The sequence below is a fragment of the Penaeus japonicus genome, unplaced genomic scaffold (assembly GCF_977035675.1).
Source record: "Penaeus japonicus unplaced genomic scaffold, GWHDUDI00000001_assembly GWHDUDI00000013, whole genome shotgun sequence".
Classification (NCBI taxonomy): domain Eukaryota; kingdom Metazoa; phylum Arthropoda; class Malacostraca; order Decapoda; family Penaeidae; genus Penaeus; species Penaeus japonicus.
In genome coordinates, this window is record NW_028234415.1 from 7,389,013 (window position 1) to 7,404,012 (window position 15,000).

General features: G+C 38.3%; 2 protein-coding genes across 6 annotated transcripts in view; both read right to left on the reverse strand.

The window, feature by feature from the left end:
- The window catches only part of Nadk2 (NAD kinase 2, mitochondrial), an 8,560-nt gene extending 180 nt beyond the window's left edge, over window positions 1-8,380 (reverse strand). The window contains exons 1-9 of one of the 4 annotated variants that reach the window (XM_086543105.1): window positions 8,085-8,380; window positions 7,017-7,240; window positions 6,233-6,508; window positions 5,934-6,046; window positions 5,691-5,796; window positions 5,069-5,174; window positions 3,861-3,896; window positions 2,584-2,754; window positions 1-2,333 (exon numbers count right to left, since the gene is read on the reverse strand). The exon at window positions 1-2,333 is cut by the window's left edge and continues 180 nt beyond it. In XM_086543105.1, the coding sequence (XP_086399231.1) occupies window positions 2,077-2,333; window positions 2,584-2,754; window positions 3,861-3,896; window positions 5,069-5,174; window positions 5,691-5,796; window positions 5,934-6,046; window positions 6,233-6,508; window positions 7,017-7,240; window positions 8,085-8,157 (1,362 nt within the window). In that variant the 5' untranslated portion in view covers window positions 8,158-8,380 and the 3' untranslated portion in view covers window positions 1-2,076. The remainder of the gene's footprint in view (window positions 2,334-2,583; window positions 2,755-3,860; window positions 3,897-5,068; window positions 5,175-5,690; window positions 5,797-5,933; window positions 6,047-6,232; window positions 6,509-7,016; window positions 7,241-8,084) is intronic. The other 3 variants (XM_086543106.1, XM_043013403.2, XM_043013404.2) reach the window with 3 other exon arrangements.
- A 5,300-nt stretch (window positions 8,381-13,680) lies between these two features.
- The window catches only part of LOC122251440 (uncharacterized), an 81,196-nt gene continuing 79,876 nt past the window's right edge, over window positions 13,681-15,000 (reverse strand). For both annotated transcript variants that reach the window (XM_086543107.1, XM_086543108.1), the window contains exon 5: window positions 13,681-15,000. This exon is cut by the window's right edge. In XM_086543107.1, coding sequence (XP_086399233.1) covers window positions 14,473-15,000 — 528 coding nt within the window. In that variant the 3' untranslated portion in view covers window positions 13,681-14,472.

The window sequence follows — 15,000 nt, forward strand, 5'->3', positions numbered from 1 at the left end:
CAATTTACATCCACTTCGTCTTACAGTCCATGCTTCACACTTACTCCTCTATATACAATAGGAAGCATCAAAGACAATGTCCAGAGTAAAGTGAAAAACTGTTTCCAACAATAAACGTTTTACATGTCATGATATTCAAGTTAACGATTCGTGACGAAAATGGAGATGAAACAGGTTATGAAACGGCATAAATGTGATAAATGAAAAAAGTTGAATAACAGGAGGTATTAGAACAACAAACAATATTTCAAGTGTATTTCTGTCAGTGATCTGAACACAACAAAATATATCTGGACAATAGCTACAGCTTGTTAAAGTATAAGAAATACTGATGCACTTCCAAAATATATGAACAAAATCTGCATCTTCTTATGGGGAAAAGTTATTTATGAACTCCCACAATGAACAGTTTAGTGAAACCTCCTCTTTCTCTCTTTTTTCAACTCTTTGTGTGGAGATAAGTCAATCAAGAGAAAAGTCACGAAGGTAACAAGCTCTTGTTACTTGAGTTAATTCAGTAACTATGTATGAATGAAGTATTCCAACTAAATAAAGATAAAAATGTAGCTACAAGTATATGACTGGTAATTCCACGTACAGAAACCTCAGTTTTTAATGCCTCATAGCATTTGTTTCTTACTGTTAATGCTGTAAATATTAGAATCATTTTATGGGGCATATAGTCTGACTTTAACTAGTTTTATTATTTTGGACATATATATAATTTGATCACAAGTTTGTTTGTTTTTTTCATCCTACGTCAACTATGAAACCTCTGAATCTATGAACAAATTGGCAGCGTATCCCATGAATTATCAACGTAATCAACAATAAGGAACTCTTTTCAGTATTCATTATCATTAACTTCATCACTTGAGGAGGCTGAAATTTCATGGCAATTAACATTGATGAAAATATATATGAATGAGTGTCTATATATAGTCATTCATACCCAGAAGTGACATAACCAAATGACATGATGACAAATATGAGTGCATTATAAATAATGGCTTGTGGCAGAGAAAATTTGCTGTGGCGGAGTAAGGCAGTCAGGAAGAAACAATCATTGTTTAAATTCCATACCACTTTATGCAGTGTATCAATCAAAAGATGGGAAATTCTCAAAACAATTGAGTCTAACGTCAATCAAAATGTAAGAATTCGTCAACAACTTAATGGAACCATATAGAGAGATGTGATTTTCCTTTCCTCCTTATGAAAAACAAAATTTGCATTTCATATAATTGAGGACAATAATAACAACAATAATTGTGGATTCGCTGGATCTAACAGAAGATCTAACAGAATAAATTATCAACTAGAAGGGCAGATCTAAGGTGCATTTTTGAAGCACGTACACCTCTGCCCAGAATAGCCCAATTTCAGATGCTTTATTTTACCTTTAAAGTCCCCCATATCCATGCTGCTTACTGATACCAATGGTTATCTGTTAGCTTTGTGATGTCTACAGCCGACAGTAGAAAGTAAAACAGGCCATCTTCATTTCATATTAATAAATAATGAGCAAAACATAAATCATAAGTCACAGATTCATGGTATAAATGTCCAGTAAGCAAATATGCAATGACATCAGTATGAGCAACAGTACTAAAGTGATATATACATATGTTATATATACAATTATACGAAAGCAATTGCTGTGTTAAAATAGCTCCTGACCCTTGCTCAATAACCAAATAAAGTGCTAATTATTTGTGACGATGTCCTAGTGAAAGTTCCTTAATCACAGAGATATATATATATACACACACACACACCCCTGTTCTAACCTATCTACATATTGCCTCCATATTACATCTTTTGTATTCACTAAGAACAAAACACTTCCAGGTTTTAATGAATGACACTTCCGCCTCACACAGATGACACCTTGTACTAAGTTTACATTAACATGTCTACGTCCAGGGCATAGACATTTACTCTGTACTAGTATGACTAGACAATGAGCACCACGTAGCAAGTCAATGCTAAAAATTCAATTGCTTTCCCTTGTTACCGCTCCAAATACATGTTCTGTCTTCTGTTTGTAAACTGCCAAACATTCTGCACTTCCTTTCAGTGCTTGAAGGAAACTTCTGTCGGATCCTCGTGTAGGGTCACTGTCCTCAGAGCATCGACGTCGTGAATCTCCAGAAGGGCTCGGGTCCCGTCGTTGAAGGGGAAGGAGAGACCCCCGTCGATTACCAGGGATGCATCGAAGCAGCGCGACTTGACACCTATTGACCTGGCGAACCCCCGGGGCTTGACGCATTCGCTTCGCATTGGTGAAGAGACCAGCTGATCCCTGATGGTGTATACCATACGTGGCTCCTCTGTGGCGTGGGCAAGCATGTTAATGACAAGTCAAGTACTGAAAAGTCTGACTAATACAACACCAACTCAATCTACTGCATTCATAAAAGCTCACTTCTCATATTAACCCTCTCTGGACGGGTGGTACACTACTGTACCGCTCATTCAAAAGCCCAGTGGCCTGGCGGCACAATATTGTGCCAGCCATAATATTAAATATCAATATTATCAGACACATAAAAATCACACTGATGCGAATGATTCACTTACCTGGATTTGTGATAAGCATTTCATTGAATTTATTAGTTATCTTCTGTACAAATAAAGGATCTGTATCGCGGATGGGAAAGCCTGTCTCCTCCTTTACAATAGTCAGGATTTCCTCCATGTTCTGCTCTGTTAACTTGTTCACATTGTAGGTCCATGAGGTTGAGCCAGTCCCTGCATAAGATTTTGAAGGAAGCAAAAAATATCAAACTCGTGTAAATACAACAAAAAAGTGTTCTAAAACCAAGATTTTAGATAGAATCAAGTGCTAAATATACTTACTGCAATTCATAGCAACTTAACTTTTTGACAAATACAGCTTCATTCAAGGGAAAAATTGAAAATCTAATTACTTTACGTTTGAAAGTCAACATAACACATAACACACATCACGTAAACGGTGCATAGGGTGAGCACTGCATAAAAACTCCTTTCCATCAGAACATATTCAACTTTGTAAACAGGAAGAGGGGTCCAAAATGAAGGAGGGAAGAAGGGAAAAGCTGAGAAAACCAACTAAGACAACTTGAACCTTTCACCCATAAGTGTTCACATATATTAAGAATAATGAATATCTTCACAAAAAGATAATTATTTATAAAGGTTTATCAGTGGTTTGGTTATACTTGTTATTAATAACACACCCAAAAGGCATTCAGTATCTTAATATAATATCTAAAAGCATTGCTATTATAAGTGAAAATACTATTGTATGGTTAGGGAGTAGTATGCTGGCAACACATTTTTAAAATCTTTAGAACAATAATTATTGCTTAATTATTGGAACCACACAAGGCCCTAACTTCACAAATATCATCAACATCAATAGCAATCATTCAAAATAACTAGTCCCACATAATGAGAATAACCCCTTAACCCATTCGCGCCGGATGACGTGATATCACGTCATCAGAATATTTTGTTAGAACCGGATGACGTCCTATCACATCACGATATCTCCCTCTAAACACATGTTTTAAATCATTATGTATGTATATACTCTTTGGAGTTCCATTTGTATAGACACATTTTCTTCACTTGTGAAAATAATGCAAACAAATACAAAAACCTCGTTGAATTGGGCGGGTGAAAAGCGTTCTGAGAAGCACAACATGGCATTGCAACGGGAGAGATCTCGTGCCTGGTCACTGCGCGCACTTGTTATTTATCCGGCAGGAGCAGCGTTAGGCAAATAGGAGACCAGCGCGAATGGGTTGAAAAAGGCAACTCAAAATCAACTCAAACACAAACACGTAAATGCTCGTTCCGGAAACTCTTACTGGTGTCGCCATTAGTTTCTCCCTGCCATAATGTACCTACAAAAACCAAGACAGAATCTCCATGCAGTAAATGACAATGCATAGTTGATTGGAAGAAGTGGGGGATAAAGTGAAAGAAGAGGAGTAAGGGGGAGGGGAGGGGGAGGAGGAGGAATAGGGAGAGGGGAAGAGGAAGAGAGGAAGAGGAAGAGGAAGAGGAAGAGAGGAAGATGAGGAGGAGGAGGAGGAGGAGGAGTAGGAGTGGGAGGGAGTAGGAGGAGGAGTGGGAGAAGGAGGAGAAGGGAGGATGAGAAGGAGAAGAAGGGAGGAGAAGGAGGAGGAGGAAGGAGGAGGAGGAGGAGGAGGAGGAGGAGGAGGAGGAGGAGGAGGAGGAGGAGGAGGAGGAGGAGGAGAAGAAGAAGAAGGAGGAGAAGAAGAAGAAGAAGAAGAAGGAGAAGAAGAAGGAGGAGATTATCTTTGCTGGAAGGACAGCCACAAAATATAATTGATCACTCATATTGAACTACTGTTTCCTAAACTTGTTAGTGTTTTTTTCTTCAATTCCACATGGGTTTTGATTCTAGGAAAATACAAGTAATGATAACCGAAAGGGAGGTGATCATGAAATAATTTTCATGATTTCTTGCCTCAGCTTACTGATAGCAATCTTCAAAAAATTATAATAAAGATGGGATAATGGTTTCGTATATTATATTTCACATGTAGTAATACTGGTGCTTTTGATGGAGATGACGTTGATGACTGATGATAAGGGTGGTGGTGATAGTCACAGAGAATATGGTAGTGATAATAAAATTAATATCATCAATCATTCAACTCATTAAATGTGTTATTAAATCAAGAGATATATTCATTTATCAAACCATTAGCCTAATTTTTAAGAAGAATCATGATGTAAAATATCTAAATCAGAAGACTGTTGTACTAACACAAGATCCAGTAATACTGTCATGCAACATCATAACCAAACTGCTCTACTACAGTCTAAATGATTCACAGTACATATAGTCAAAGAAATAACACTGCCATTGCTGAAACCTTTCCTCTTCTATCTATCATAAAGACTGTATCCTCAAAATACAGGTCAGTACAAGCAGGAATCCTAAGAGTTGGAAGGCCTCACCAAGGAACAAATGCTACCTTGAAGTCACTGTGACCCAAAGGTCTTGAAAACCTGAACAGCAAATGGTCACTAGAGAGACACTTACCTGTGCTGGCGATGAGTCCCGAACACTTCTGTTTGATCCCCTTGTTATGGTCAAAACTCAACTCCAAATACGACACTCTGGCTGACACACATTCGCCAATGAAAACCTGGGTTAGATGAAGGAAGATCTGTCATTTTCAAAGAATCTGAATTTGACAGGAAGTCAGCTATATCATGACTAATAAAAAACAAACAAAAAAAGGACAGTGCTCACCTGTGTTAAGCAAAGCCTACTACTGACATGGGCTTGCTAAGTTCCTTCATGAAACATACAATATTACTGAAAAACTTCCGGCCAGTTTATTTTCTCTGTAAAACCACAACTATAAACCAAATGGTAGTAAAGAGCCTGTCATATAAGGTATTAGTGGCAATTTCAAATGAGAAAATTTGAAGATACAGCCACTAACCACTCTGCCAATTAGAGAATCTTAGACAGCATCCATGCTACACAATAACAGATTGCATATGGAAAATAAGCATAAATGCTGTTATACATGAAATGCTGAGATGGCATAACACAGCACACTGCTAGTGTCCTGGGTAACTCATCATGTCCTTCAGTACCTTATGTGTTTAACCAAAGCCAATTTGTGGCCTTCATCCCCCTGGAGTCAACCAACCTCATTAAGGGCAAGGACGGGCAGTACTCTTCTAGCTAATCCAGACTCGTCTGTTGCTGGTGTATTTTCCTTCAGTGTACGTAACTGCAAATCCATGTCCAGGTATCTGCATAAGAAGTTTATACATTAAAAATAATGGAATGAAGGTCATTTTTCACTGCAATACTTAAACAACTATTTTGAAGGCAATTAAACAATACTTTATAACATTAACTGGGAGAGTAGCACCCTGTGCTGCTTTACCTGTACTCAGGATGTAATAATTGCTGATCATGCAGTTCCACTGGTGGTCTAAAGATGTTTTCCCCAATAAGTGTGACACGGATTCTGCTTCTGAAGGTCCAGCGAAACTTTCCCTGTAGAGCATCTAGTTTTAGACACATTCCACAGAACCAAAAATAATCAAGTAACATACAATATTCTTGTGTACATTAAAATTGGAAATAACACTAAAAGATAAAAGGCATACCTTCAAACACCTCATTTTCAGGTGTTTGAAGGTGTTTCAGATAATTTCACAACAAATTTCACTTCAAAACTACCTTCAAAAGTTTATCAATTGCCTCCTTCACATCCACTGAGTACTTCTGTGGGAGACATAGCTGTCCTTTTGACCTCATGGGGTCAGAATTGAACCCTATTAGAGGTATGTTTCTCTCTAAGACACCAGATGCTGCCAGAAGGAAGGTTCCATCACCTCCTGTAGTCACTATGGCATCTGCCCATTCAATGTTGGGATCTGAGTAGTCAAACCGGTACACTACTTTGGTTTCAATGCCAGCTGCTCTGAAGACACTGTTCACTGTATTTTCAACACCCTGTAAAAATGTAAATCTATTAGTAGTTGGTATAAATGTATAAGAGGAAAAAATAGTTTATTTTTCATTGAGTGTACATGACAATAAACAACAAGGTATTTGATCAAAATAGGACAGTGTGATGATACAGAAAAAATAAATATATCTGCTTGATCATCAAGGACAAAAATGACCTTCACTTCTGTATAAATCTGCCTGCATAAAAGATACAACTCAATCCTCTAGAGGGTACCAAGAGGGAGTTATTGCAGTAGAGGCCTATAAACCTCCAAATATGTATTCTGGCAAGACAAAGCTTGTAGATTTCCCTGACAATAGCTGTCAAGTACAGAACCAGTCTACAATTCTGGCCCGAATATACAAGAGGGATTTTTTTTGTCTTTGCCAGAGCACAAAAGATAGGGGGGGGGGGGCACAGCAGGACAAATGGCAACAAAGGATAAGCTTGATATAAAACTCAAATCTTCTGTATGATACCACAGCAATGAAACTCATGGACCTGCCTCACCTTGTGGATGTAGTGGTGGTACAACAACATGTTGTAGTCTGATCCTCTGTTTCTGAGGCACCTCTCCAGCTGTCGCTCAGTCAGCTCTGGGTGTCGTCGCTTTTCAAACTCGTATCTTGACAATTTGGTGAGAATGAGTACTTTCTGTGGCCTGAAATTGGCTGGCTCCAGATGTGCTGGTTCTGTAGCAGTACCCATGGCTCTCTGGCTTCCATACAAACTCCCTGGAGATAAGAAATAGATGAGTATTATATGGAGATAAGAAATAGATGAGTATTATATGGAGATAAGAAATAGATGAGTATTATATGGAGATAAGAAATAGATGAATATTATATGGAGATAAGAAATAGATGAGTATTATATGGAGATAAGAAATAGATGAATATTATATGGAGATGAGAAATAGATGAGTATTAAATGGAGATAAGAAATAGATGAGTATTAAATGGAGATAAGAAATAGATGAGTATTATATGGAGATAAGAAACAGATGAATATCATATGGAGATAAAGAAATAGATGAATATTATATAAACTATGCAAGGCTCTTGGACATCATGAATAAGTAAATGAGTAATATCTTTGCAACATAATCAAATTAGTCCCCAAACAGTGAGAGAAAAAATTAAATTCTGAGTCAGCTAAAGAATAAAACTATAGCATGCCTTCAGGTAATCTTCATACACCTTGGCATATCACTGAGTAAATATTATATTTTTCTGGACTTGATTAGTAATATTAAACTTTCTAGCCTACATACAAAGCCTATCTATCTAAGGAATAGTAAATAAAAAGTTTCCTAAACATATCACAAAATATTAGTAACATAAATATAAGAGTCACCCATGTGTACTGACACACTTGATAATATATATATAAACAAGCAAATAACTCAACTAACAATTCATTTTGGCCAAGTAAAAGTCCTTCATCTCATTTTAGAATCTAAGATATGTAATTACTGTCCTTTACTCTGTTAATCAACACATAACACTGTTATTGCATTATTTTCTTAAAAAAGCATCAGTTAAGAATCAGTTACGAAAAAAAAACTGTTATACAAACTTTCTCGAGCACATATACCTGTCCTCCTGGGCCTCAACCCCCCTAGATTTACAATATTTTTCAACAAATTCATGGCTGAAGAGACAAAACGACACTTTCCCTTCCAAAATCAATCACTATAATGGCTTTTCAAAGGGACATCTACACGAATAATAATCTTGAGGCCCGGTAGGAGCTCAGCTGATGATGACGGCACTTCTGAATCGAGTTCGTTAGGTCGCGGAGGCTCGCTTTCCCTTCAGACTTTCCGATTTAATTATTCCCATTCCTATTTCCCGTTTCCCGTCTAATTCCAGCACGTAGGTGGTTCTATTCCATCTGTTGTCAGGTTAGAGTCATACTACAGGAGAGATTTAGGTCTTGGAAGGTGTTACAAGAGCGTCCTCATTCTCCTCATTCTTGGCCTAATATTTGGGTAAGGAGAATGCTGGGGGGGGGGGGGTTCCCGAAGGACCAATCGATTCCTTAAATCCTTGAGACTGCAAAAGACACAACCGGCGGGTTTGTCTGCAATCTCTGCTTTTCAATCATATTTCAGCAACATGAAATATATTCAAATATTCAAATGAGATAAAGGAGTAGATTGGGTTACGACGACATTACCGTTTTTACTCGTAATAGTAATAGTATATGTGGCTAGATGATAAGTTAGAAATGGTGGCATATGAATGACGATAAGTATACCATTGAAACCCATTGTAATAGTATTAATAGTATTAATAGTATTAGTATTATAAGTGGTATGAGAAGTAGTAGTTGCAGAAATAACAATACTTGTAGTAGAAATATCGGTGGTGGTAATAGTAGATGTAGTAGTATTAATATTAGCAGAAATAACAGCAGAAGTAATAGTAGTAATATAAGTAGTAATAGTAGTAATACTAGTATGGCGCTAATAAATAGATTACAATCCACGACGCATAATGTGTGTATTCCTCCCCCCCTCCCCCCCACCCCACTCTCTTTAATCTCTATAAAATTCTTACTCGATGTCGCCCGGGCTAAGAGGATCAACTCTCTCACCGGAGCTGCATCAACGTGCAACCAACAGGGACAGGAGATGAGCTCAATTCCTTGTCACTGTTAGTTGCGAATCATGCCACCAGTGTTCTTGGATGATGTGTGATGTGATAAAATGTGTGTGTGTGTTTGTTTGTGTGTGTGTGTGTGTTTATGTTTGTGTGTGTGTGTGTGTGTGTGTGTCTATGTTTGTGTTTGTGTGTGTGTTTATGTTTATGTTTGTGTTTGTGTGTGTGTGTGTGTGTGTTTGTGTGTGTGTGTGTGTGTTTGTGTATGTGTGTGTGTGTGTTTATGTTTGTGTTTGTGTGTGTGTGTGTGTGTTTATGTTTGTGTGTGTGTGTGTGTGTGTGTGTGTGTGTTCATGTTTGTGTGTGTGTGTGTGTGTGTGTTTGTGTGTGTGTGTGTGTTTATGTTTGTGTTTGTGTGTGTGTGTGGATAGCTCTTACCAGAATGTATATACAAAGTCGTAATTCACGTTGCAGTTTAAATGAAAGAAATCCTAAACATTTTCTCGGAAAAAAACAAACAAACTAGATAGGTGATTTAAAAACCAGAAAAGAAGCATAGAAAACGGCTACCACTTTCATCAGAAAAGCTACAAACGGCCCATACAAAACTCAGCTGACTTTAGCATTCCAGTGAAAAGTGAGAGATAACGTGGTTTGATATCCTACTATCTTGCCAACATGTCTACGACAAGTCTTATCCACCTTGACATCTTGGATATACCGCTTTGGGCTGAGAAACACTGGAATCCAAAGCCATTAATTAAGACCTCCACAATAACTCGTTGTTCTCGTTATCTCGTTACAAACTAGAGGAGTGTTAGGTGTCCATTAACTAGATGGGCAGACGTGTGCATGATGTATGATGTAGGAAATATATTTATCTTCATTTGATTCTGGGAATTATGTATGAGATACATAAGGCTGTCATTATACATTGAAGTAGTATTTGTTATTTTCTTGAAATTGGTAATATTGCGTGCTGAGATAACGATGGTTACGAAAAATAGTTAAGTGAAAGACAGATGAATATGGGTGGATAGACCAGTGGCATCCAAAAAGGATAAACAAACAAACAAAAACGGCAGAAGTATTGTAAAAAATAACGGTCTTTCCATTTCTGAAGTATACTGGGTATGTCTTTCATTCTTTACTCTACTTGATGCTGTGAATTACTCGAATTATTAGTTTTCCCTAAAAATAAATCTAAATTTGATTTTTAATAGGGTTCAATATCCAATTTATGCTATGTTTTGGAGTAACTATAACACAAATTTATTAGTATTAATGTATTCATGTCCACCACGATTTTTTTATATATGTATTTTTTTTCATTTTTATTAACAATTTATTTAACATTATTATTATTTTATAATATATGGCCTTACTAGTCGCATGTTGGAATTACTAACTCCAGAATTTTAAACAATGAACAGATGCGTTTGTACATAGTTGACTAACCTAACCTAATCACCCGTTTTAATTGTCAGATTTTTGCCTCAATATTCCTGTCATCGGTTTTCCAATTTGGGTTCAAAATAAAGTTACTTGTGAGAGCGTTTGTTAAAGTACTTTTATATTTGCTTTGATGCGATGAACTTACTCGGGTTTCTTAAGGCGACTAAAAGGATATGTTTAATTCATTCATATTGTCTAATGTATAGGTTTGATAATCGGAGCTGCAGTAACTAGAATGTAGAACCTACAGAATGTTTAATAAAGTAAGCACATAAACCATAGAGCCAGATCCAAATACCAAAGCAAAGACAAAATAGAATAAAGCTTTTTTGAAATTTCGCTACAGAATCTTTCAGAAGCTCCACTTTCCATTTCTCTGTGCAATTAAATAGACCATTGTTGTTTTTCTACAGGGTGTGCAGTATCGTCACATATAACACAATTTCGAGTGCATGGTTCACTTTGTCATGCATACGTGGAAGTTCTCTTAGCCTGGTGACACATCTCTGGAATACAGTAAACATAGAACATAGAACATAGACATAGAACATAAACATAGATATCATGGCGCTTCTACGGTATTTCGTGAACTGGTAACTTGGACCCTTCCTTTATGAATCATGGATAGTGAGAAATCTAAATCATATCTCTGTTCCAGCACTTTTATATATTCTTTACCGGGAGAAGATGGTTGAAGAGGTTTTTAAAATGTGTATTGGATGTAGTTCACTTTACCTGAGATCTGGTCACCAGAGTCGGCGTTTCTTTCACTTTTCATTTTCCTCTTTACACCCAACAGAAGAGCAGCCCCGGACGATGGTCATTAACCGTTACTCTAAGGTTTTTAAGACATTCTACACTTCATATGGTCTCTCATTCAGAGCAAACGACAGATACTCGGTTTCCTTTGCGAGTTTTATCTATACCCTGATGGTTACACTCAGTCTGCCTAAAATAGAGCTCCTATCTAGCTAGACCATGAGACAAAAGGCTCTAATCCTCTTACTCTTTTATCTCAGTTGGGATGTCTCACTCGGGGTCTCTTAGGATTTTTATGACCTTCCTTAGGCCATTCACTAGTATGGTTTCGTGTTCTTGAGGACGTATGTAAATCAGAGGAGGATCTGACTGTGGTTCTAAGAAGTCTGAGCGGACTGTCTCAGTAACCATGCGCCTGTGATGAGTTATGAATTGGGCCCCAGATGAGGACCAATGTAAAGGATTCACTGGGGTATCCCTCAGGATGGATATTTCTAAACCATTTAGCCAGCAGGTCATTATGCGAAGGTGTTGTTGGTCGCTTGTAGTGCGTCGAGAGGGTAGTCCAGTCTCTTTTTTTATTCCTAACGCACACACACTTAATATATATATATATATATATATATATATATATATATATATATATATATATATATATATTCAACAAAAGCTTTTTACCTTCATGAATCAACTACACGAGAGGATACATAGAGTTAAGCTTAAAAATGGTATAAAATAATCTGGAGAAGACACTGATCGAACCGGAACTGTGACTTTACGACATGTTTTGGCAAATCTAACTGTTGGCTAAATATTGATTCGCTTTCTCTCTTTCTCTTTCTTTCTTTCTTTCTTTCTATCTCTCTCTCTCTTTCTCTATCTCGCTCTTTCTCTCTCTCTTTCTTTCTCTCTCTCTCTCTCTTTCTTTCTCTCTCTCTCTCTCTCTCTCTCTCTGTTCCTCTTTCTATCTATCTATCTCGATATAACTATTCATATTTCATCATCTCTCCCTCCTCCTCTTTCTCCATCTTTCTGTTTTTCTTTCTGATTCAATCAACTCTTCTCTTTCTTTTTAATCTTTCTGTTTTTTTTTTTTTTTTCAATTTCTTCCAATCTTTCTGTTTGTCCTCCTTTCTAAAAATCTCAGCTGTCAAACATCATTTCAATATAAATCGTTTCCGAATTGTGAATTCTATCGTTAAGCTTCCACGTCACGCATTGTCACATATCGTTACTCTTCCATAGTTTATCGATTATTGCTTCTTCCTTGTTCAAGCTCTCTAGGTCTTAAAAAGGGGACAAACAAGTCAGCAAGCAACGACCAGCTGACAGGCCCTGCTGACACGCGCTGACACATGTTGAATGTTTTAAAAGGCGAACCTCGTGGGAGCATCTCAGATATTTGTCAATATTGCATCTTTTTATTTTTATTTTTTTTTATGATTTTGTAACGTAAATAATGCATTGACATATTCTTTGACACACTTTGACACTTTGCTTTGCCGCTTCTGCAACATATTGTCAGAGTTGCAGTATAGTTTTTTTTTTTTTTTTTTTTTTTTTTTTTTTTGGGATTCTCTAATTCAAGAGGAAGTCAAAATCAAGGCCTAAGCTCTTTATGGATAAAATGAAGAAATTGCGGAAAATTGAAGGGAGTTATTATTGTTCATCTATAATTGAGTGATAGATATTTCTCTCTCTCAATATAGTTTATCGCAATAGATGTATAATAGAGATATGAATGAAATAGTTAAACGCTACGAGGTATGTAATTGACGTTTGCATTATATTTTCATCAAAATTGCATAATTCAAGTAATTCAGCTGAAGATAGGATGTCGAAACTTCAGTTACACATCCTGCAATTTGGAATTAATCAACAAAATTTTACATAGGATTCTACATTCTCTCTCTGAATCTCTGTCTCTTCCCCCTTCTTTCTATTTATCTTTCTATCCATCTGTCTATGTATCTATATAATTATCTATCTGGATTAAAGAAAAAAAGTAAGTTTGATAAGGCTTTATCTGCTGCGTCATTCAGGTGTTCCAATTTTCGAATTTTTATCTTGGATCAGCTGTGAAAATTTTTTGTTTTCGGGATAAATGTTTAATGAGTTTAATGCTGTTTCCCTATCATTCGCGTTAAATGGATATGTAAGTTTCTTTTTATGTATGTTTTCTTTTATGTTTATATATATGTTTATGATATGTATGTTTTCTGCTATTCTTTTCTCTCAATTATAGAACAGAGTTTAAGCACATTGTTCTATTACATGGTAGAACAACAATTAACACCATAAATGATCTATATCATTCCACTCAGGTTATTTCTTAGGATATAAAGTAATACCGAAACATTTAACAACTTTATTATTAAGTGGAACACACAAAAAGAATATGATCTGAAATATGTGTATGACAAAAATGCATTAATCTAGCGGTCCCATGTAACGCTAGGACACGGCGCTACAGCGATAGCGTTTGCTCGTCTAAAATGGAGCCAAAAAAGTGTAAAAGTAGCCTTATCATTCTTAGCTCTTATTTCCTTCCTTTCATCGTGGAGCAAATAAGAAACAAAAAAATATATATATAATCCAAATTTCCAAATTCACTTAGCTGCCCATAATTCTCTTATAATCACATCATCTTACAATTATACAACGAGATATCAAGAGTCAATCACGTCTCTCGAATTCATTTTATTTCGACCGTCGCGCGAGAGAATCACATTATCACAGGTCATTGTGATACAAAGGGATAGAAATGAACAAGCTGGTTTTCGTATTTCCGCCCGTAGCAGCGGGGAGCATGGCCCTAACTTGCCCCCTTCGTCTTATTTTCTCTCTGGACGATATGTAAGGGTCGGCAGTGAAGGGACGGGCACTGTCAGGGCACGCTTGGGCGACGGGAGGGCACGGCGAGGGCGTGGGCAGGGAAAGCACGGAGGGACTGGAGGAGGCACGGGAGGCGACCAGCGGCTGTGAAGGGCGACAGGGAAACATCGATCGGGTTGCGTGTACGTACGGTGAGTATATGGAGGAGAAGTGGGCTCGGCTTGTGGAGGGAGGGTACGAGGAAGGTGAGGCGGTACAACGGGGGTACGTGGAGGTCTGTGCATTGCAGGGGCGGTGCTGGGAGGGCATTGCTAGGGTACGGATGGGTGCAGGAAGGCTGCGACACGACCTAGGGTGAAGGAGGTAGCCGAGGGCACGGTTGTGGTGTAGCCGCGGCTCTGCAGGAGGGAGTAAGCCAGGTAGGGCAGGTTGACCGGATCCCAGTCCATGGCGGAGGGCAGGGCAGGGGGCGGCAGGGGCGTGAGGGGTTGCGGGCGGAGGAGCTGGTGATGGTGCGGAAGGGGCATGAGTGGCGAAGGCGCTGCTACCGGGAGGTCAGCCGCGGCCACGCCCATTCTCCGGTAGCAGTGGAGGTCGTGCGAGGTCCCGACCCTCGCCTGGAAGGGGGCGGGAGGCCACAGCCGGGAAGTGAAACGAGGAGGAAAGCAGTCGTGCGCGAAGGCCAAGCGGGTCTTCTTCTGCGGCGTCGCCAGCGTCATCCCGAATTCCGGAGACGCGACGTGAGGGGCTCTGAAGCCCGGCGACGACGAGGACGACCCGAGGCAGGGCGCGTAGTCTAACCCGGACATGGCTTCGTGATGTCCTACCTCGCCCCGTCC